Consider the following 23,383-nt stretch of genomic DNA (forward strand, 5'->3'; position numbering starts at 1 on the left):
TTTGACATAAAGCAAAAGAGAGAGAGGGAGAGGGAGAGAGAGAGAAAGAGAGAGAGAGCGAGAGAGAGAGAAAACCGTGCCAATGAGCTCTTCCCATATGTCATGAATTTTAAACTACAGTGCTGTGCAATAAGTGAGATTTTCTGAAAAATGTCTCACTGGCTGTCATCCATCATGTAGTCTATAACTGACTACCAAAGGTTAATGTTGTTTGGTGGAGGCCACCACAGCAGGTGGGTAACAATCTGCTGCTGCTGCTGCTGCTGGTCTGCAGCTCAGTGTGCCCGGCTGCTCCTTGGCCACTGATTGTCCTTGATACTCCTGACAAATACTGCCCTCATGTGGACAAAAGCACTTCAGCTGCTCTAAGTGAAGCAGGGGTCGACAGTCACACATACAAAGAACCTGAACCAGACCTTGAACCTTCACGTTCCTCACTCACAGTCCTGTAAACAGATCCAGTACAAAGATGACTCAGTGATGGATCTGTGAGAGATGCTTTTTTGGTAACAATTGGAGTTATTTCCACTGTTCACACAGTTGACTGAACTTTATCATGACAGACACATAGATTCAACGTCTGACATAAAGATGTATTCGAATCAGAAAAGCAGACAGGGTAAAATGTGTTAATAACACCCGCTGCTGTCATATAAAACTGCTGTGCGTTAACTTTACTGCACTATTACACTTAAACCAGAGTGCCACATTTGGCACTGGGCATTGCTGTAGGAGATTTGTTGACTGACAAGACACATCTGCTGGCTCAGGAGGTAGACTAGACAGGAGGCAGACATCCACTAATCAGATGACTGGTGGTTTGATCCAGTCTGCCTGTCAAGGAGTCCTTGAGCAAGATACCGAATCCCAAATTGCTCCCAAAGGCTGCGCCACTAGTGTGTGAATGTGTGTGTGAATTATAACATCATTTTGTCTGTGTTAGTGCATATGGCAAAATATTTTGTAACAAAGGATAGGAAATAGAAATTTTCATTTTTCGAATCGATCAACAGGACACTGTGAAAAAAATCAAATACTACCCTCTTAAGTCATTAAGGACAAAAATGCCCACTTCCCAAAAAAAAGGTGTTTTGGGGAGTTTAGAGAGTCTGACTGAATCAAAGCAGATGTCGGTGCACAGTTCGATCCAGTCAGCTACAGCTGGAGTACATAACACAGCTGCAATTACTGCCACTGTATAGTGACACATGTAGGCCACTCCACAACAAGATGTGTGATTTGATTATAGATGTAGATTATAAAAAATATATCTGGTAATTAGAGTTTGTTTTAAATTTTTGAAGTTTGTTGCCTGGTTGTGAAACACTTAAATTGTTAGTGAATATATAATATGATATACAGTAAATGATCATGGGTATTCAAATAAATGCAAAAACAATAAATGTAACACAGCATTTTGTACGACATCATGTAATAGTTTCTCTCTGCACCTTCAACTCTGACTTACTTCCAGCATCCCTGCTTTCAGGTCATGTTATCACACACAGTCTGGCGAACATTTTATCGCCTTTCAATAGTTTTCCTTCAACTAACGCTTCATTCAGCATTTCCACTTCAGCTTCCTTGTTTTGTTTGACTGCCTGACAAACTATTTTTAAATGCAAACTTTTCACCAGCGGGTGCTTAACTTATTTTTCCTTATATACTTAATTTCTTTTATGAAGTATTCTCTTCATGACCAGAAATTCTGGTAACTTGGAACTGATGACCCTCACATCATATGCTCACTTTTCTAAACTTTTGGCTTGTGGTGCACCACTAAGAAGTTCATGATGTTTGAGCAGCATGATGTTGAGGTTGAGGTTAAAGGACAGCACACACACCAGAACACACCCTTATCAAAACACATTTGAAATATAATTTATTGCACATTTAAAGATCAACATAAAGTGGCACGATACCCATTTCAATGCTGTTACATCGGAAACAAAATAATAATTCAAAAAGAAAAGAAAAGAAGAAGTCCTTACAAAATGCTCACACCTTCTGTTTGTGATTATTGATTTTGTCTTTGAGAACAAAATGGCCATGAAGTTGCAGGAATGCCAGACCGAAACTGCATAGATTTATAAAAAATAAAACATAAAAAATAACCCAGACATTTCTTTAATATGGAACAGAAAACCCAATCAGACCTTGGCATTACTCATACTTGTCATGAGCCCATTAACTTCCACATTGTCCCAGTGGCTGACAGACGGTTTCAGTGTGTGGAACAAACAGGGTATTTCCCAGTCTAAAAGAGGAAAGCACTGATAAAATGTTCTCGGAAATATATATATGTCTATATATATAATGTCAAGCCAAATTTGAAAATTGTCTTTTGCAGATATGATTTCATATTTAGTCCAATATTTAAAAAAGAAAACATTCCTTAAGCCCCATTTACAGTAGCATCTTATTATTAAAACAGTTTGGGAGCAGGCGTGCGTCACTGTAAAAACCTCAACATGGAGGAGCAATTAAAGAAAAACTACACAAAAACAAATTACATGATAGTCACAGTCATTTGTTTAAGATTACTATTTACATCTTTGACCTCATTTTTCTTATCATATCACAACCCAATCTCCATTTTCATTGTCGTTTTAGAAGCATCCACATCTATTAAATCAGCCATCTGGATTAATCATCACTGGATAACAACTTCATGGTGTTAGTGGGCATGGACCATCTCTCTTATGGCTGCATGGCTCATATTTTAATAACTGGTTTCACTGTATTTGTTGGCAACAATCTATAACTTTATATCTACTGTTGCTGCATCGACTACGTCATAAACTAAACCACTGTGAAATGTGTGACACCCAACATAAATACCTGCCATTTGAAAAGTGGCTTACATGATACAAACTCTAGAGAGCTACAGTATGTACAGTATGACAGTGAGGACTGGCAGCAGTGGATAAGATATTTTAAAAATAATAATAATTATAGGTTGATGGCACAAATGTTCATAAGTCTGTTTATGATCCCCCCTCGCTTCACCTGGACCTTGAGTAAAGTAAACATACATGTGTTGATGTACAGTACAGCATAAATACAAACCCAGCCAATGGTCAAGAGAAGAACGGCACAAAAGCATGCTAACTGTTTTTTTTTTTTAAATCAACTCCTATAGTAAAGTCATAAACACAGTTTTATTAGGGTTACCTGATCAAAGTTTTACAGTTTCATTAGGGCCGCCTGGTTGCATATTTTTATGGACACAACAGCTGTGAAGTGAACAGAAAACCTTTTAAATCCTTCAGCAAACTGTGACAGGTTTATCTGTGATGTTTCCAGGGGAAATGGTGCAGAGTTTTATTGTAAATTTTGCCTGTTTAAAAACTAAACAAAACCCTTGGAAGTAAGCCCCTTGGTAGTAAAACATTATATACATGGACAGCAGTAAATAAATGTGATTTGTTTGGCACACAACAAGGTAGGCTTTCTCACTCAGGGTCTTCACATCTTAAGCCGAGTTGAATGTTAACCAGTAATATGATTGGTTTGGTAGCCATATCAGCCTCTTAGTAGGTCACATAAATGTTTGATGATTTTAGTCCTCAGAGGAAATGAGCTGATAACTGCACTTTAGTGCCACAATAACTGTGCTGATTATTTTCAATGCAACTTTCCAGTTAAAATCAAGGTCAAAACAACAAAGCATATAAACGCTACCTGCATCAAAATCATTTTTAATCAGCGAGGTTGGACCCCAGCTGGCCGCAATGGCCGTCATGTGTATGCATATGTGAAGAAATACAACTTGAGGGATTAAACAAGAATGAAAGGCTTCAAATTTAATTTACCTAATTTTCAGTGTTACATAATCTGCCTGTTGAGTACTTTTACCCTGGCACTACCATGATAGTGGTTCTAACAACCGTGCGCATCGATAGTCACAGAAAAAAATAAAGAATAATCAGAAACCTCCACTGAACAAAACTTGAAACCACGGGACTCATATTGTCCAAGTAAACATAAATAAAGATGCAAAGTAGAGTTCCAGAGCTGAGTTATTTGGAGACACTTTGAAGAAGCAGCACTTGAGAAAACTGGAGAGAGATACTGAAAGTCAGACAGAAATAGAGGAAGAGAGGAGGAAGGGACATAAAAGGACGTGAAGAAGAGAGACAGACTTTGCTTTGGCACCTGAGCCACAGTGGCAGTGCTCTTCTGTGGGCGGAAAAGGGTACCAGACGAGGGTAAAGACACAATAGAAGAGGGAAAGAGGGAGGTTAAACAGCTCATGTCTGATTGAAATATCCTCCCATGACCTTCTCTCTTCGACAGGATGCCTGTTCTTTTCCCTCACGCTCCGTCCGTAGATTCTGATTCGGTTCCTCCCACATCAGTCGCACCTCTCAAAGAACATTTAACCGCGAGTGTAGTCCCTCGATCAAATCAGAACCACAGTCCAGCAGGAGTTCTCCTTCACAGCCTTGAACCTCGCTTCTGCAGGAAAACCTTCGGTAAACAGTGAGTGCTTGCAGAAAGGAGGTTCTCTGGGTTCTTCTGAAGCGCACGATGGGACTTCTGCAGGTTTCTGTCTCGGTTTTGCTTTGAATGTCAAGTTCCTCCCAGGTGAATTTCACAGGCTCAGTTCCTTCCACGGGTGCTCCTCTGAGGTCGGTTAGTGCAGATCGTTCTGTGTTGAGGTTCTCCCCCTAGTTTCGGTTCAGTGTGTGGTTCTATAGGTTTTCCCCAGGCTGATACTGGGGTTCTGTGGAGGTGAAGTAGTCCTCTAGGAAGCCCTGCAGGTACTCAAAAGTAGGCCTCTCTTCTGGGTCCTTCCTCCAGCAGGAAAGCATGAGCTCATGCAAGGAGCTGGGACAATCTGCCGGGCAGGGCATCCTGTAGCCGCGCTCCACCTGGTCGAGCACCTCGCGGTTAACCATACCTGCCGAGAGACAGGAAGTTAGACTTAGGAAGAGACAGAGCGTCTTCTTCTAAATAAAACCAGTAGTTTTAATACAGTAAATCTGACGGATGAAATTAATTGATTTGTAAACACAAAGATAAAATATATATTTGCGTGAATCAGTGTATGATGTTAAACATTTATTCTTTATTTCTATAGTTTTATCATTTTTATCTATCAATTATCTATTATTTTTCTAATCAGTCATTCTGCAGATTACTTTTATTTGGTCCGTTAAATACCCCAGAGTATAATACAGTGTCCTAAAATAGCTTGTTTTGTACATACAAATTGATCACATATAAGTATTAGCACCAAATCGTCACATTTGACAGGCTGGATCGACAAACAATTATTCAATTATTGTCAAGTGTTTCTTTAAGCAGGTCTTAAATAAACACTTGTTTCAATGGGGAACTGTTCACTATCAAACAGACTGTATGAGTGTTTGTTGGTTGCTGGAGTCCTTACCTGGATAGGGGACTCTGCCTTTAGTTGCCAGCTCTGTGAGCAGCACACCAAAAGACCAGACATCAGATTTGATGGTGAAACGACCGTACAGAGCTGCTTCCGGTGCTGTCCATTTGATTGGGAACTTGGCTCCTAAGGAACAGTGACGAGTGAGTAAAAGCACCATGTTGTGGAATAAAATAAACACTGTTCAATTTTAGATGGCTTTTCAAATCTATACTATTGTCTGGAGCATCGGGTCTGTTCAGTTTCACATTAATACAAATCAAATTAAGAAAAAATAAGTTGTATGCACTTACCCTGCCTTGCAGTGTACTCATTGTCTTCGATGAGTCTTGCCAGGCCGAAGTCGGCCACTTTACACACCAGGCTGTCTCCCACCAGGATGTTGGCAGCACGCAAGTCTCTGTGGACGTAGTTCATCCTCTCCACGTAGGCCATGCCTGCTGCAATCTGGAGGAAGTGAGGCAGAGAGGAGTGAGATTTTATAACAAATACAAATATTGTGTGCGTGTGTAGTATTTAGTGCGTTTGAACTGTAAGTCATTTTTACCTGAGCGGCCATGTCTACCAGCTGAGGCAGACGGAGCATCTTTCCTGCATCTCCTTTAAGGAAGTCCAGTAAGCTACCTGTGAATGAGAGATTAAAGGAGTTGTAGATAATGCATCAAATGAAGGATAACTACCAAATAAATTATCCATTATATGTAAATCCTATAGCACAAGCGAGTTTGTAAGCAAAACAATGTTAAAAGTAGTACTTTATAGTACTACAGTACAGTAGTGCCAATACAATATTTGGATTTCTGTGCCAAAACAATCCTTTTTGAGGTTTTCATATATATTTTGAGAAATATAAACTCAATATTTGATGCCAGTGTTCAGGACAGTTCACAGTTCTCAGCCAGTATCACAAAAAGTGCAGAGGTTTGATACCCATCACTTGCTAGTCATTACCTTCACTCATATACTCTGTCACAATGTATATAGGTTCTTCGGATACAACAGCATACAGCTGTACAAGCTTCTCGTGCCTCAGCTTCTTCATGACCTGTGCTTCCTGCAGAAAGGCCTCTGGAGACATGGTGCCTGGCTTGAGGGTTTTAATGGCTACCCGTGTCGTACCATTCCATGTACCTGTCAGAAAACACAACAGAATAACACTGTATTTCTTCTCTAATAAAAGTGCTCCGTCAGTACTCAGTCAGCAGCGTGTCAGCTTAGCTTTGCATATAGACTGTAAACAGGGAGAAAGCGCTATCCTGGCTCTGTCCAAAGGTAACAAAATCTACCTAGTAGCACCTCCAATATCACTAATTAACACATTAAATAATAAATTCCATACAAAAACAGTAGAGGAAGTGCAGCACATAACTGTCTATAATACGACAGGGTGTCATTACACTACACTTCCAGTTTTTGTACTGATTAAACACATTAGATACAACATGTTAATTAGAGGTGCTGGTACAGCCATTTAGTTCCTGTTGTACAGAGTCAGTCTAGCTGATTCCCTCTGTTTCCAGCATTTGTGTTAAGCTAAAGTTTCATGCTGCTGATGGTAGCCTAATATCTAGTGGATAAACATCAGATTGGTATCAATCTTCTCTCAGCCTGGAAGCAAATATCCTCCCTAAAATGTCAATCTACTCCTTTAATGGGAAAAGTTTGAGTTTCCAGCTTCAAGAAACGGCAACGTATCCTCATATTTTATATATTCATTGTATACCTTTCTGCCATGGTGTTAGAGAAATTAAATCTATTTCACCAAAAAGAGGCGGTGTGTTGCTCTTACCCATCCAGACCTCTCCAAAGCAGCCCTGTCCCAGTTTAAGGTCGAGGCGGAGGGACTCTCTGGGAATCTCCCAGGCATCCCTGGCCAGTCCCTGGGTCTGAGGTTTGGCCACAGGACACACTTCTGTAAGAGCGTGACACAGCCCATCGGAGTGCTCTGAAAGAGGGAAGAGAAGAGTGAACGAAGGGGGAAGATTAAAGGCAACAGTGCTATAAAAAGGTTAACTATCACAGCTACTGTGTGTCCAAGTACTCACTGCGGTAGTGGAAGACTAACTGCTGTAGGCTGGTGAACTGGGTGCGAGAAGTTATATAAAAACCTCCGCTGTCCAGCTTCCTGATCTTGTAATGCTTAACATTCAGGCCTTTGGTGTTATCATAATCCAGCACTGACAGGCAATATGCCCCTGTGAACAAGGCACAACAACAGACAGAGACAGGTTAGAACAATAAAACCAGGCGTATCTGGGCCTGGTGTGACAGCTGCTCTGTGGAGTTTCCTAACAGCTGTGCTGGGTAAGTCCCTGTTGGCCCCATGAATGGCCCTGAAAATTCAACTAAACCTTTCTGTCCTTGTTCACGGTGCACTAAGTAAAGTATGATCCTTCAGAGTAAAACTGTGATCATTATTGAGTTGTGTTGGATGGACACACAAAAAAAAAATGACACAAATCAAACATTTAAGACCTTACAATTACAAAAAGGTGTTTTAAGAAGTGATTCAAGAGGCTGAACAGACTTGAAAACTTGTGAAACTAAGCTCCACAGTTGAGGTTGTTCCAGAGTAAAAGCAAAAAGCAAAATCAATCATCTTTGATCTGGGGTTTTGTTGACTGATGTTCACCGCTCTCCCCTCATCAAAAAGAAAATCTAGAGCAGTAAAGACACAAAGATTTCATCCGCACAGCAACTGAACTGACAGCAAGTATCTGATTATCACATGACCACTCCAGCACTAAATGACAGATACATATTCTACAGCCTTAACTACATTATCTCCTGTGGTTTTTCTAAATTTGTGAAGAATATAGGACCTCCACACTATGCACTGACACAACATCTATCATCCCCCCCCCCACTCTTAAACTATGACAAAAGCTGAGATTATGTTTTTCACCTCTCATGTTTGGGGATTTGAATTGGGTTATGACTTATGTGCTTCTAACTGTACAAAGGATCAGATGTATCATGAACACTCTGACATGATTTATGCATCATACAACATATGAGCAGCATGCTTCTGCTCCTCTGTGTCACTATGAGCCTCACATTTGACATCCAATACAGGTCACAACCAGAGACCAACACAGAGCTCCTCCTTCTCTCCCAGATCCTCCCCCTTTACTGTTCTTCCCCCCACTTCATGCCTCTCCTCCCCTCTCTCTCTCAGTGTGGGCATGTTGGGAGAACAGAGACTTATAGCCAGAGGGAAATCCAGCACCCTCCTAGGTTGACCTAGTTCTGGCAGAGTGATTCACCCCTATCCATTCACAAGCCCTGATCCACTCCACTGTGCTCTTTTCCCTTTTTCTCCTCCCTCTTCCGGCAAAACAACCCCCTAAAGAACCCATCTACATCACAGGAACTACATCTGACATAAAAGTTTTAGGAAAAGATGCTAAACTTTCCCACAAACCCAGAGATCTAGATACAGCGCCAAAGGCCTGTGAGAAAGTTAGAAAATGACTTAATTACGAGGGTCTGCCTCTTTCAAATTGAGTCCCTAAAGATGTGCTTAATTCAAAGTAAGATCGCACTTTCTGCACGGTGTAAACTTCAGGGACACAGAAAGTGTCATTTTTTTTCACACATTTTAAAACACCAAGCAAGTGCAAAATAAAAAGCTCAGGTTTTTATAAAAATGTGTTTTCTAGTCAAACTTTCTCTGATCTGGCACGCATTTCCTCATGCAATGCTGAACTGCCAGGAAACACGGCTCAAAGCCTATATCTGTTGTTAGATCACAGTCTTCATTTCATCATTTTAAAACTTTTTTTGTCTTTGAACATGGCTGCAAAAAACATTTTGATTATCAGCTTCTTGTCATTATATCTAAATATTATATATCAAAAAGAATGTCAAGGATTTCATAGCTGTGCTGGCATTTATCTTACTGTTTCATCTGTCAAAATGTCACAAATTAGTGAAAACAAAATGTCCCTGGAGCTCAGGATTAGATATTTATTGTTTATATATTGTTTGTTTTGTCCAAGTAACAGTCAAACTAGAAAGAAATAACTATTAAAATGTAGATCTGAGAATCTGAACAAGTGGATTTTGTGTATTTCTGTTAAAGGAGTTGAATTATTGCAGGTTAATTTTCTGTTGAATGACTACATGCTTAGTTGATACTTGTTTCAGCTGTACATGTAGGTTTCAAGGCATATTCCAGATAATATAGGCATCATAATGCATTTTAAAGTAATAATGTCAAGCTAAGGTTAAACCAGAGATTTACATTAAAGAAATACTTCTCAGTATGGCCTTAGAGCTGCTGCTTTAATACAGCAATACAAACACTAATGGAAAAAGGTAGAGCTAATTGGACCATCTTGATAATGACTTCAGCCTCTGGAGTGATTCAAATGTCTGCTGTCTCACCTTTAGTGGTCTCACTCTCCCTCACCAAGAAGGTTCCTCGTCTGTTCTGTAAGTTCAAAAGGACCCTCTCTGAGTCACGCCGAGTGATCTTCCCAAAATACCACCTGCCAAAGTGGGCCACAGAGAATGAGATCAGTGAGAAGCTACTACTGAGCGTCTGGAGCAGGCAGGCAGAAATACTTTTTTTTTTTTTTACTGGAAATATAAAAGACTGTACTGCATGGTATTTATCTTAACATGGTAGATATAGACATAGCAGAGAGAATAAAGCTGCATTCAGGCTTTGAAGACTAAAAAAAAAAGCCTTACATCTCAGTAACTACAAAAGAAACTGCAAGAGTGAAACAAAGAGAGGATAATGTACTCTTCTGCTTGGATGGAATCGGATGGGGCCACATAGTTGCTGGGGATATAACCACTCTCTCCGGTTGTCAGGGAGCGAGCGAGCCACCAGTCCCCTTCTCTGTGAGAGAGAGACAGAGAGAGACAGAGAGAGAGGGAGCAAGAGAGTCAACCATAAACAGAAAACTGACCAGAGCAACCACAGCATTTCTTTATCCAGTGATCTGTTAGTTTAGTTTACTCCCAACTGAGATACATTATGTTTGATGGAGGAAAAACACTTCCTCAAGAGTGGTGTTGGTTTATATTATTCTTATTGTCAACACATGTCAAGACCATGAATATGTAACAAACTGCCTAAAACAGTTGTTTTTAGCGAACAGGAACACATTATGCATTTGTCAGGGACTATTTTCAGCTGTGGATGAATACATTACGTAAACTACAGTGTATTTTTAATGGTCCATGGAAAGGTGTATGTGGCATTGACTTGAAATAAACTACAGTACCCATGTGCAACATATAAACCAGTGCAATAGTGTGGCTCGTTTATGAGGGTTTTTTAAAATAGTTTTTGGACAATTAAGGTGTACGACATAGAGGAATGAGCTAAATCAGGCTTTGGCTACACAAACGATACTTAGCTGGATAAACATATTGTTTACTTTGGCCTTTTCATGGGATTTGTTCCAATTAAAAACTATAATACATTATATGCACTACAGTATGCTTCACATTATGTCTCAGTAAGACAGTTTACTTCTGACTCAAGTTGAAACTTCCAAATTGTTTGACTGATGACCTATAATGTTCTTTACAAAGCAACCTCAAGATCGAGGTTTAAAAAATAAAATCCCTGTCTCATTCCACACCAAAGTGCACAGAGTGATGTGAAGAAAAACACATTGTTAAGAGAGGAAATAGACAGAAAGAGACAACCTTTTGTTCCACTTATGGTCCCTGAGTTTACATTTCAACCTTTAAGTGTTGCTCTATATCTGGAGACCATCATATATATCTAATATTTACCAATGCTTCTGCAGCTACAATAAAAGTTTAATCAGACAAATGTGACCGGCAGCAAAGGGACTGTGAACAAAAGGTTGCGTGAGTTTTTTTTTTTTTTGTTGCATTAAGTATTACTGACCTGAAGCTGTACTTTTTCCTAGGAGAAACCATGAAGCATGAGAAAGAAAGAGAGAGAGAGAGAGAGGGAGAGATAACAGACACAGCAGACACATCAAAACACAGCGAGGAGACACAGCAAAGGCAAGCAGCACAGTACGGACAGATAAGCAGAGGAGCCGAATATGCTGTGGGACTACACAGTGGGGCTGATACGAGCTGTGGTGGTTTTTAAAGTTTTAAAAGTTCCACTTTCCATTTCAGTGCAGCTAGTACTATTATTAAATAATCCTACAACAGGGGATTGTGGAAATATCTTCTGTTTACTATCCATAAATGATCAGATCTTCAAATAATGTTTTAATTCAGTGTTTTCATACATTTATAAAAAATTGTCTTGTAATTTAGATATTGGAACGGTTAAGTATGGATTAATTATATTATTCAGCCCTATTATGTAGTGCCAGACTATTAATAAAGAACAGCAGACCAGACTTATGGCAGGAAGTTATGGAAAAAGTTCTTAGAAAATGAAAAAAAACATACATATACATAACAAATTAAGCTTCAGATGCTTTGAAATTTTTCACTTCCTGGTATTGAAAACATTCGGTTCCTTCTATCTAAATCACGTCACAACACAGACAGACTTCAACATGTGCCAATGTTCAACAGGAAAACAGGCTCTTTTAAAAGTCTCTTAAAGACGATAATGACAGTTGCCTAAGAACAGAATGCATTAGTAAATTGCCGTTCTGCTTCGATTCAGTCAACAGATGGAGAGGATCAGACTCTGCTGTTTGTGTCAGTGTTCATTCACATACACGTTTGCGCACTCGCAATCAAGTGTGCGTCTACAAATCTGTTCATTTGAATCTTTGGGAAAGTTGTGGCATCAGAGAGAGAGAGAGAGAGAGAGAGAGAGATGACTGTTGATTCTTACGTGTTGTTGACAATCTGCAGCCTGTCGCCTTTCCTAAAGGTCAGATCAGACGCTGTCCGTGACTCATAGTCATACAGCGCCACAAATGTAGTGACACCTCCTACAAAAACACACACAGAAATACAGATTTAAGGAACAGTGTCATCAAAAAACAAAACAATACTTCCTCTTATGCCTTATTCAGATTCACTTCCATAAAAAAGATGATACAGGTCTCACCCTTGATGGTAATAAAATTACCATCAAGGGTTAAAGTTTTTTTGTCTCTGCTCCAAATCTGTATGAAACAATTTACCAAGGCCTAATGAGAAATATCGACATTTAGACTGCTTGTGACTGATCATCCGTGAAGGACAAAGCTATCATACCGATGGCCTTCTATTTTCTTTGTTGCTTTCCACCCCTTCGTTCTAATGAAGCTGTGATCTAAACCTGGAAACTCTTCAGCCAATCACTGATTGGCTCATTAGAAGCAACGGGAGGAGGAGGCCAACAGAGCCATTCATGATACACCAGCAGCCCTCTGCTCTCTGGATGGAGCAACATTAACCTAACCATCTGGACAGTCTAGACACATTACAGCCTGATGTCAAGTAAAATCTGGTCGGTGTACGACGGGCTTCAAAGTCAAAGACAAGCTTTTAACTTTGTTTGGCTGCTGATGGTGGGAAAAAGAAACTATTTCTATCTGTGTAAGCATGACTCATTGTGAATCCATTGTCGATAGATGCTTTTTCCCAGGACTTTGGTGATCTCTAAACTGAAAGAAAGTTTGTGGACTGACTCAGAGTTCTCATCAGATCTTAACAAATCTGTTTGCATTGCACAATTCTGCTCAGTTTCAACTTCATTCACACTAAAAGTTAGACTTTTTTATGCATTCTTCAGTCTCTATGTATACAGAATTTATTTGGCTCAACCCAGCTCACATTTAAAACAAACAGTGATATTTTGGGGGAAAAACCCATTGAGCTGCAAGAGCCAGAGCCCCTTGTTATCTTAGCTTAACATGAGCACAGTAGAGTAGAACGTGTGCTACATGTATGAGTCTTTGACCTATGGCCTTTTGCCATCTCTGGCTGTCACTATCTAAAATAAAAAGGCATAAAAATGTAAAATAAATTAATAAAAACTCACTAATTATATCGGGGGTTATGTGTGGGACTATTTCTTGGTCAGATGTAGTGACTTGTTGCCATGAGGTTGCCAGGCAACCAGCAGTGACTACTCAAAGTCACGGCCAAGAAATAGTCTGGCCCATAATACCGCATAAAACCAAAAACAAATGACATGTAATGTGAGCTTATAAGATGTTGGTAGACAGATTTATTACTTTTGGACAGTGCCTGGATAACTGCTTTGAGTCTTTATGCTAAGCTAAGCTAACCAGCTGCTGGATGTTGGATTTCATATTGAATGTGCAGGCAGACAGTCGCATCAATCTCATTTAAGTCTTGGCAAGATGGTGAATGAACGTATTTTTACTGCCTTAAAGAACACTGCTGACAAAATCACAATTCGTTTGGATCAGCACCTGAAACATAAAACATTTTTTACAGTCAGTCAGTCTGCCTACCTGACAGAGGTCCTCTCTGAGGCGAGGTGATGGTGCCGGTGTGGTCCACCCCTCCAAAGAGAACCAGCTCAGGAGTGTTTGTCGGGGCGTGTTGGTGCTGCCCTTGATGTCCCCGCCTGCCTGTCCCGACCGCAGGGCTCCTGTTGGGGGTTTGGGTCTGTTGGGCGGGGTTCAGGTGATGAAAGTGCCCGCTGTCTGAGCCTGTGCCGATGGTGCCGTCCAGGCTCATGGATCGCGCACCCGGCTCCTTGGGCTTGCTCTTGCCGGCCCCCATGTGCAGACCTGGGAAAAGAGCCAATGATGAGTAAGGTTGCAGCACTTTAAAAGGGCCAAAAGGGGATTTCTGGATTGCAATCTCGATTTTCTGTTATATGCCAAATAGGACTGAGATGATGAATCCGTTAGAAGAGAGATACATCTAACTAACTCACTGGTTAACCAATCAATCATCAGCTTCTCCCATGTGAGGATTTGCTGCTTTTCTCAGTTTTATATAATTGTACATGAAATATTTTATTGTGGTTGGACCAAAGAGACATTTAAATACATCACTTTCGACTCAGGGAAACTGGGACAGACATTTCCATCTGAACTCTTCCATCATCAGGTCTACTTTGATCCTGGCAGCAGTACATTACTGCTTAGAACAGGCCATGTCAATGTCAGTCTACTGTTCATTAATATTTAAATCAAGTCTGTCGCCCACACAACCTGTACCACGAGGAAACATGTGAAACCACTGTGGAAAAAAGATGCAAATTCAAGATACTTTTAAATAAGCTTATTTATAAGAATAATACTTTACATACACATTTATTTTGTTTTATAAATGTCGTCTGTGTGAAGAAATGTATAAGTGCTGCTTTAATCCTCTCTGACAGGAGATGAAAGCAGTTCATTCAGGAACAGGAACTGACCTCGTTTTAGTTTTATTCATTCACCTTTCTCAAAAAAAAAAAAAAAAAAAATTCCTCTTAGGAATGTGTGCCGTGAGCGTCACATTCATCTTTACTCCAGCACAGAGTACCCTTGGAGCTGTTCCAGGTTCAGTTAGTGCCGTTTAGCATGCAAATACTCAGCGAGCAGGACACCTTGAAAGAGTGAGCACACATACATTCAAGGTCAATGCTATCTGTTGATTCAATCTGTTCTGAATCAATACGCATCTACGAGGAAAACAAAAGAAGCAGTGTGCATGAAACCCACTGATGCTAATACTGGTGAGTCGACAAGGACAGAAACTGTTTTGACCTCCAACAGGTAATTATACCGCTGCTCCTCCTCTCCATCCTGATGCCCAATACATCCATTAAACCATCTATCACGGCCTGATGAATGCAACCACATCGCACTGTCATCGTGAGCGCAGACAAAGGCAAACAAGCTCAGACAGACAAGTGCACCCACGGAGCCGGAGCTCGTTGGAGTCCAGTCCACCCCTCGAGTCATTGCAGAGTGACTCACTGTGAGACCGGCTATTTCAGGCCAGCTGAAACAGAGACAGTCACACACACATGAAACAGCCTTGTTCCTTTGTGAATAGAGGCACTCAGAGTTCCAGACAGAGTGTATGCTGCTGTGTGTAGGTGCATGTGTTGTGTGTGTGCGTTTATGTGCATAAGCAGCTGGTCCTTGGTCTCTGGGAAACAAGGCTCTATCGCACACTAACACCCAACCACAGTTGTGTCTCACATCCTTTTTTTCCAAACCCCTTGCATGTGTTTCCAGGATACTTGTGTGAGTCTGATAGACAGGACAGAGAGGGTTATTAACAGACAAGGAGGAAGGAACTGGCAGTGGCTGTAAAAAGAACACGTAGGTGGTTGTTGTATACTGCATGGACAGCTGAGGCTTAGTGGGTGTTTTAAGTGTAATGTGCAAGCATAACATAATTACACAGGTATTGGAATTCTCAAAGATATGGAAAGATCCCGCTGTGGAGATGTGTGTGGGCGTGTAAGCTGCGTGAACGTGCACGAGTGTGAGCGAGTTCAAGCACACACATACAATCATGCAAGCTTTGATTCAACTCCTGCCAGGATGTAGTCTGGCGCATATGGGGGGGGGGGTTGCACCATGTATCCCATGTATCCCATGGTGCAACACTGTGTCACACAGGGATGGGTCCAAAGGCCTGGAGGAAAGGTGAACAGAACTGTGTGACTAACTCTAACCCTTTATTTGGCTGGCTAGGCTGGATATCACCGTTGGACTTTGATGCTGATTATGAGGATTTCATTCCTGTCATCAAATGGACCAAAGCTTGAGCACCTGAACTTAACAGCACAGACCATAATATAAGCACAATGCCTTAGGAATGGATTCAAGGGCAAAGAGGATACAGGAAAACATCAGATTAACTGGAAATGAGAATCGAATTCTATCAGTTAAGTAACTTCTCCCAGATGGGCCATTATGTCTGCTGATGTGAAGATATATGGATGAGTAAAATTACTGTCATGCTACTAATAAGTATAGTATTGTATAGCACATTTCATGCAAAGATGCAGCCCAAGTTGTGTTGATGTAAAGTAGACTTCAGTGCTGTAGTCAAGACCAACTTAACCAAGACCAAGTCAAGACAAAGACCAGAGTATAAAGACTGAGATAAGACCAAGACTTTGAAGATTTGAGACCAAGTCAAGAACAAGGGCAGATAGTAGATAGCTAATATTTGCCATATCTCTTTGAGTGAGGCACACGCCTCGCAGCCTTCTCAGAAAGCATATTGCAGATGTCCTCTTTGGTGATTAGGAAGTCAAATTTTATTACAGGAGGATCGAAGACTACAAAAATGTGTACACCTGTTTTCACACTATGTAACTTTCGGTTGTGGGTTGTTATGGTTCTAAGTACGTAGCGCTTTACGGCACACACTACACAGTTTTACTTATTTCGGTAAAACAGGATTTTATGGAGAATATTTTTTCTGGTTTTCCTTCTGATGTCCTCCAGCTACTCAGCCTCAACTATCTGTGATTCACAGAATGTCTTGATAGACATTAAAAGTAAACTGCTGAAAACTGTAGTTGCTGTTAGCTAGTTTTCTCAGTTAGCTGTGCAGCCTGGGCAGCGAGCTCAGAGTGCCGTTTGTGTTTACACTATTAACACAGGAGCTTTGGACTGCCGGGAACAAAAGATGGGGAGCAACACTGGAATGGGCACCAGAATTGGAGCCAGGCGAGTGGGTAGAGTAGTCAGGTTCAGCAGAGGCAGAGTCTGGCAGAGTGAGGAGAACAAAGAGGATGACAGAGGAAGATAAGAAGAGGAAAAAGAGAGCCTGCCAGACATAAACACGTAAATCTGGGACTGACTTTTAGTTGATGATGAGAGCTTTGTGAAAGAAAAGGCTAAAAGACGTTGGGCTGGGTTTCTTACTGTTGGAAGTACATCAGTACACATTTGAATTTGCTGACATATCTTTAGAAAATGTCCTCTGCCTTAAACGATTCTATACCTTCCATAAATGAAACATATATGTTTGGAAATTTCAATTTGATTAGTATATAGCATGGGGAATTTAGAGCTAATATCTTCCTCATGGACCATTCAGCTGAGTAAGTGCCAGGCAGAACAGGACATTTTGACCCTGATCCTCTGGTTGAAGGAAAGTCAAGTCTATTAGGAAAACTGACTCATCATCAGGTTTAAGCACACACTGATAAGGGAGGTAATGATCCTCAACCAGTACTGCAAACATATCTCAACGCAGTGATGTAAGATACCACATCCTATGAGAGTCATTTTCCCCTGGTTCTCTCCCCGACGCTGCAAACAGCAGAGTACCATTGAAAGCCTCAGAGTCTGCGTATGTAAACACGAGAGCTAGTGCTGAGGCTGAGCCTCACGCCTTTTCCTAATATGGTGTCAGAGTGCCCTAATATTAAAAAGTGCTAACATGTGACTGCTGCCAACAGTATGATATAAAATGGGGTAGAATGGATGAGCAAAGATAATGCTGTGAAGGAAACTAAATTGTGCTAGACAAAAAAGAAAACAACACAAAATATAGAAGAAGAGGATGAGTAAAAATATGGAAACAATTAAGAGGAATGTGCGATGAGGAGGGATTTGAGTCCCCTGTGAGCATTTCCATTCAACAGGAGCTAGGAGGAATGTGGGAGAACCAGGCTGCACCGCACTGCTACGACTGCCAGTGACTGCAACAAGAACAGGCACCTAACAGTGGGAGGGCGGGATGGGAGGAAGGAAGTGAGGAGGGAGATGGGGCGGGGAGGCGGGAACAAATCGCTCTATTTTCACATTTTCCTGGGATACTGATCTCATTCCAAAATCACTCCTTTAAAAGCTTAGGATCATCATCATCATTTACAAGATGAATAACTTACTTTGAATGTGTCTGTGCATGTACTGTATGTATGTAGATCTTTCCATGTGTAAGTTGATTTTCTATTCATTTAAAGCTGTATGAGCTGCATATCTGTTATGAAATTTGCTGTAAAAATAAGAGCAGAACCAATATATCAGTCGGACAATATTATCGGGCGATACTGGACATATTGCAGACATATTAGTATCAGTGTATGATAAGTGCTAATATGAAAACAGTTTTTTCATGTATATGATGTAGAATTAAATATGTGTGGTGATATATTGGTGTCACTGCAAAGTTTATCAAGCAGATTGAACTGCGATTTATCATACTGCGGCGGCAAGCTGCAGGGACTAAGAGGGATGGAAGCAGCTTTCAGTGATGTCAACTAGAAGCAAGTGACAGTGTTCTTATGTTAAATTATGTAACATGTTAAAGAACATTTAAGTTAACTTGTTTAAATAGTCGCCTTCTGAGTAGCTTCGTCATATCAGTGCAAAAAGGTCAATTTTCATTCCAGCTCAAAAATTCACTACATCGGTAATCATTGAATATCAAAATCTCATATTGGTCAGGTTCAAGTATAAATTAAAGTTATACAACATGTGGTTTAATAACGTCAGAAACATCACAAATGCACAGACATGCCAACTGTGTGCATGAAGTCGTGCCTGGTTATGCTGTGGGAATGGAGATTTTAGATTAGATATGATTTAAGATTAGATATGAATCATAACAAATAGCGGGTTCGTTCAAAGGCTGCTCTCTGAGTGGTGTTTACCTCAGAACCACGATGGAGTTCAAGAGCACTTCAATTTCTACAGTACATTTATCACTAAGCTGTGTTTTTCTCTCACAGTCTGAGTGTTGACTGAGTCTTGCAATATCTATGAAACTTTCTCTGTAGAACTGAACACGGGGCGTGTGAGGTAAAATACTGAAGAGAAAGTGAGAGAGCTTAGATGCCTTGAAGGAATGTGAGTTATTAAAGCCGGCAAGTCCCAACACCTGTCCAGTGCTGAAACATCACATCAGGGTTGGGCCAGTGTACACAGCCAAGTTTTCATTATGTGTCATTTGCTTATGTGCTCCAATCTTCCTTGGAGAATAGCAGAAACCTACACTGTCATTTCAAATCTGGCAACTTGATTGAAGGATTCAACTCAAGTTTCATATATACATGGAGACAGTCACTGGTTGTCGTAGTCGGTCCTTCTGTCCATTTTGGCTGGTAAGAGATTTCCTCTTAGAGTGACTGCAATGTAAGTGATAGAGGTCAAAATCCACAGCTCTGAAGTTCAGACAAAGCTAACCACTTTGTTCCTGACTGTAATATCTCAACTATTGGATGGATTTCCACAAAATTCTGTAGAGACATTCGTAACACCCTGAGGATGAATCCTAATTACTTCGGTGATCCCCTGACTTTTCCACTAGCTCCAGCATGAGGTTCACATTTGTGGCTTTGATTGTAACAAATTTTATGACAATCCATCCAAAAGTTGTCTAGAAATTTCAGACATTCACATTCCCCACGGGATGAACTGAAATCGCTTTACGACTTCTTCAGGTCAAAAAATATAATTACATCCAAAACGAATGATATTCGCATCAGCCGCCTTTGTACTAGGTTTGCTGCAAAGACGCCAACAAGGTAAACAATACATCTGATAAACATATAAGCATTGTTACTGAGAGAATTTTAACATGCTAATGTTCAACTCAAAGCATCGCTGTCCTGAAGTATAGTCTCAGACCCTCGAGCATGACTGTACTCTTAGTCCCTCTTTTTCTTACAGTCTCTCCATCGCAGCTCAGAAAGGAACCATTGTTCATGGAAACAATGAGGGAATTTGGTGCTAAAATGACTAACTGGAAGATATCGACCTTATTAGACTAACTGTCTTAGTTTTAGATTAACTTGAAAATGTGTTTTTTCTGCAGGACAAGTGGGTTTTGTGTCTTACATTGGAGTCGACTCAGTAAGAAATCTCTTTATTGCCCGTCTGTACAGATAAGAACCTATCCATTAGATCACTGATGATCTCCAGTGAATACTGTACTCCAGGACATAGCACCTTTACTTCAGGCCCTCCAATTATCTGCTAAATTTTCTGCAGGTAGACGTGTGGAGAAAATTGAGCGGGTGGTTCATTGTATAATATAAACTGAATTAACCTAGAAAGTTTCCCACTATAAATGCAGCAATACGTTGCAGAAGTACATCGTAAAGACAGTGTTTTAGTGCTAAAATGTAACTTTGCACAGCTTCCAACTGCACCGAAAATGTAACTCTTTCTCACATTTTCTGTCTAATCAGCATTTGTAATCCTCCATCTGAAGCCGGGCACACAAGCTGTACATTTCTGGTCAGGCACATAAGCACATTTGGCCATGACAAACCTCACTGAGTCACAACAGAAGGTAACAGTTGCCACTGTGCTGCAGAGAGCGAAGGAACTCGAGCCAATGCTTCAGTCGAATGGGAAAATTACAGTTTGCCCTGGGGAGGGTGGGGGGAGCAATGATGGTTCCTCGAGATCAAAACAAGAGGAAATGTGCACATTAGCATCACTGTCTTATCCTGCTGTATGCTGGGTGATATCATGAAACAGTCCACAAGTACAACACACAGATCATCTATATTTATCCTGAGTTAGAAAGCAAAAAGGGAGAGCGGGCAGTTGGTATTAAAAAAAATACAAAAAACAATGCTGTCACAGAATTATCAAGTCTTGTCGTATTTTAGTACTGTGGATACCTCCTCCAATCGGATATTCTCCGTTATTGTTTCCCCCAAATCTTTTTGCTGAGCTCACTCACTTTGTAAAGTCTGAGCTTGTCTGTGTCTATCTGTCCCATCAATCTCCCCTCTTCCCCAGTGATAAACAAAGAGCAAAGAGAAGAAGAGGAAGAGGACGACTTTGACATTCATCTGATAAAATCCACTTCCGTTTTCTGTCCATCTTTAACTAGCAGTTCTGGCTGCAAACAATGCAGGCTATGAGGAATAGCTGCTACAGCTTGACTATAAAGGTGGGGGAGGATGACATGAAGGCGGTGCCACATTATAACTATACATACAGATTTGTAGGAGTTTTATTATTGACTGTCTGTAATTAATTTACAGACAGCTTTTCTTTGCGATTTACATGATATTAAACTAATATTTGTTCTTTCTTTAAAAAATGCTTCTATTTCCATGTGTTTTGAGGAAACACAAGTTAGTTGGTTGACACAAAGCCAGTTGGAGCTAAAACATTCAGGCGATTAACAGACAAATAATCAATTTTATGAACATTTAAAGCTTGTGTCATTTTTTTAAAAATCACAAAAATAAATGAACAAACAGGAACATGTTCTGCTTCTTTGTTTTTCTGGGTTTTGAATTGATGACATATGAACATATAACCTTATTTTTCAACATCTGGCCAGATTTCACAGACCAAACAAATCATGAAAACACTAAAAGGAAGTTTTTTTTTAATGCCACAGTCGTCACAGTGCTTGGTCATGGTGGGAATTGTTGGGTCTCTGTATATAAAAGGTCTAGACCGGCTCTATATGTGTCATGAGGTAATGTTTGTTATGATTTGGTGCCATATAAATAAAACTCAATTCGAATAGCTTAATCAATAATGTAAATAATATAACACCAATGTCAAGCTATCACTGCCCTCTGAAATGCGTACTGTTTCATCTTATCTATTGGAGAAAAGGTCAATCAACAATCCACCTAATGTTTATCAGATGAGGCTAACATGTTATTGCATCCTGTTCCTCTGTTAAAAAATCCAATGTTGAGCTTTCCCATGATTCATGCCATTTAAATTAGCAAAAACCTGAATCCAGCGTCTTATGGAAATCAACTGGAACTGGTCCAAAACCTTTAAAACCAACTGTAAATAGATTAACCACATAATTAAAATTCTATTTCCACGGGATTAAACACCAGTTGTCAGCAAAGCTGCTTTCAAAGAAACAAGGGGTGGGGTAGTAGCTGCCTACAGGAGTAGCAGCTGTCAAGATGATAACGTCTTTGCTATTAGAGGGAATGAAAAAAACAAAACAAAAAAAATAACAAAAAAAAAATAACAGTCCGTGTTTGACAAACTGATCCACTTTACGCACGTAAACAGGGATTTGTGAATGGGAACAGGGATAAAAGCCGACAATACTGCCGGGGCTTCGGCTCACATACAGCGCATATGCGGCCTGATGAATCAAAACAGGTGCTGTTACAGCTCCATTTTGAATTTCGATGGATTGTTGGCTCTTATTTTCTGTGCGCAGTCTCTTTACTGCGTCTTCCTGGTGATTTTTTTTTTAAATGCTGGTTTCATAGTCAGAAATATGACATGCACACATACGGTGCGCATTTTGTGTGGGGTGTAGTAAATCGTCAACAACGTAGCCTTCCCTGGCACACAGACTGAGTGGCACTGACCAAATGTGCGAGCACTGCTGACTGAATGGCCTGTGCAACAATGAAATACAAGTCAGTGCGAGAGGGGGGTTTGGTACGCTGTGTGTAAAAAAAAAAAAACATCAGTATAAAGGGAAATAACGCAACCACAAGCCAAAAAATCTCTGAATGTAAAGCCGGAATAAATCCCCCGCATTAAAAACGCCACAAGCCCTAATTAACTCACCTTTAACGCGTCTGGAGATTCAGCCCCAAAAATCAGAGACGCACACAGAGGAACCGTGTTAAATCCTTATGGCTGTCCTCATTAGAGAAATAATGAAAGCTGGTGGCCAGTTGCTGTGGAAACCTCGGACCAGCCACGAAGCCCATTTAGCGAATTTCGGCAGAATCGCAGAAAGGGGAGGTCATGACGGGGACTGCCTTCAGGAGCAGAGGGCACAGCTGCCGAGCGGCTGCGGTGGGCAGGACGAACACCAAATAAAAAAAAAAAAAACCTACGGAGAAGTAGAAGGAGCCTGTTCAGCTGGGAGGAGAAGAGTCGACGGCGCGGAAAATTCATGCGAGGAAGCAGGAGTGGTGTGGAGAAGACATGCCTCGTAGGGGGTGGGTAGGGGAGGGGAGGCACGGGATAGTGCATCACATCACTGACGAAACACGAGAGCGCAAATATGATGAGTCTGAATTTTACGCGTTTTACGCAGCGGCGAGTGGATTCACGTCGTGTTGCGTAGGTCGTAAAGGAGTTGAATTCACGGAGGCGTCGGGAGGCACGACAACGCCCCCGCTGGAGTCACGATGAGAGGCTGTTTTAGTATTGAAAGTAGTTGTTGCAACAACACGAC

The 23,383-nt window shown here is 40.7% G+C and overlaps 1 protein-coding gene across 2 annotated transcripts; it reads right to left on the minus strand.

Annotated features, from left to right (window-relative positions):
- Window positions 1-1,865: 1,865 nt before the first annotated feature.
- On the minus strand, window positions 1,866-23,283 carry LOC104928382 (proto-oncogene tyrosine-protein kinase Src). Of its 2 annotated transcripts, XM_019258183.2 has the most exons (13): window positions 22,765-23,275; window positions 13,780-14,061; window positions 12,204-12,303; window positions 11,283-11,300; window positions 10,158-10,256; window positions 9,794-9,897; window positions 7,450-7,599; window positions 7,194-7,349; window positions 6,356-6,535; window positions 5,952-6,028; window positions 5,698-5,851; window positions 5,399-5,530; window positions 1,866-4,906 (listed from the first exon to the last, which is right to left on the minus strand). In XM_019258183.2, the coding sequence occupies exons 2-13, from the start codon at window positions 14,051-14,053 to the stop codon at window positions 4,698-4,700; spliced, it is 1,653 nt and encodes a 550-aa protein (XP_019113728.1). In that variant the 5' UTR covers window positions 14,054-14,061; window positions 22,765-23,275; the 3' UTR covers window positions 1,866-4,697. The 2 variants fall into 2 exon arrangements, with proteins under 2 accessions (XP_019113728.1, XP_019113729.1); XM_019258184.2 differs by lacking the exon at window positions 11,283-11,300 and having other exon boundaries at window positions 4,698-4,906; window positions 22,765-23,283.
- Between the last annotated feature and the right edge of the window lie 100 nt (window positions 23,284-23,383).

The sequence above is a fragment of the Larimichthys crocea genome, chromosome VI (genome assembly GCF_000972845.2).
Source record: "Larimichthys crocea isolate SSNF chromosome VI, L_crocea_2.0, whole genome shotgun sequence".
Lineage (NCBI taxonomy): Eukaryota > Metazoa > Chordata > Actinopteri > Sciaenidae > Larimichthys > Larimichthys crocea.

Coding starts and splice junctions, on each gene's coding strand:
- LOC104928382 (XM_019258183.2), bottom strand. CDS start 14,053: ATGGGGGCCGGCAAGAGCAAGCCCAAGGAGCCGGGTGCGCGATCCATG. Junction 5,852..5,951: donor TGGTAGACATGGCCGCTCAG/GTAAAAATGACT, acceptor CACTTCCTCCAG/ATTGCAGCAGGCATGGCCTA. Junction 5,531..5,697: donor TGAGTACACTGCAAGGCAGG/GTAAGTGCATAC, acceptor ACTGTTCCTTAG/GAGCCAAGTTCCCAATCAAA.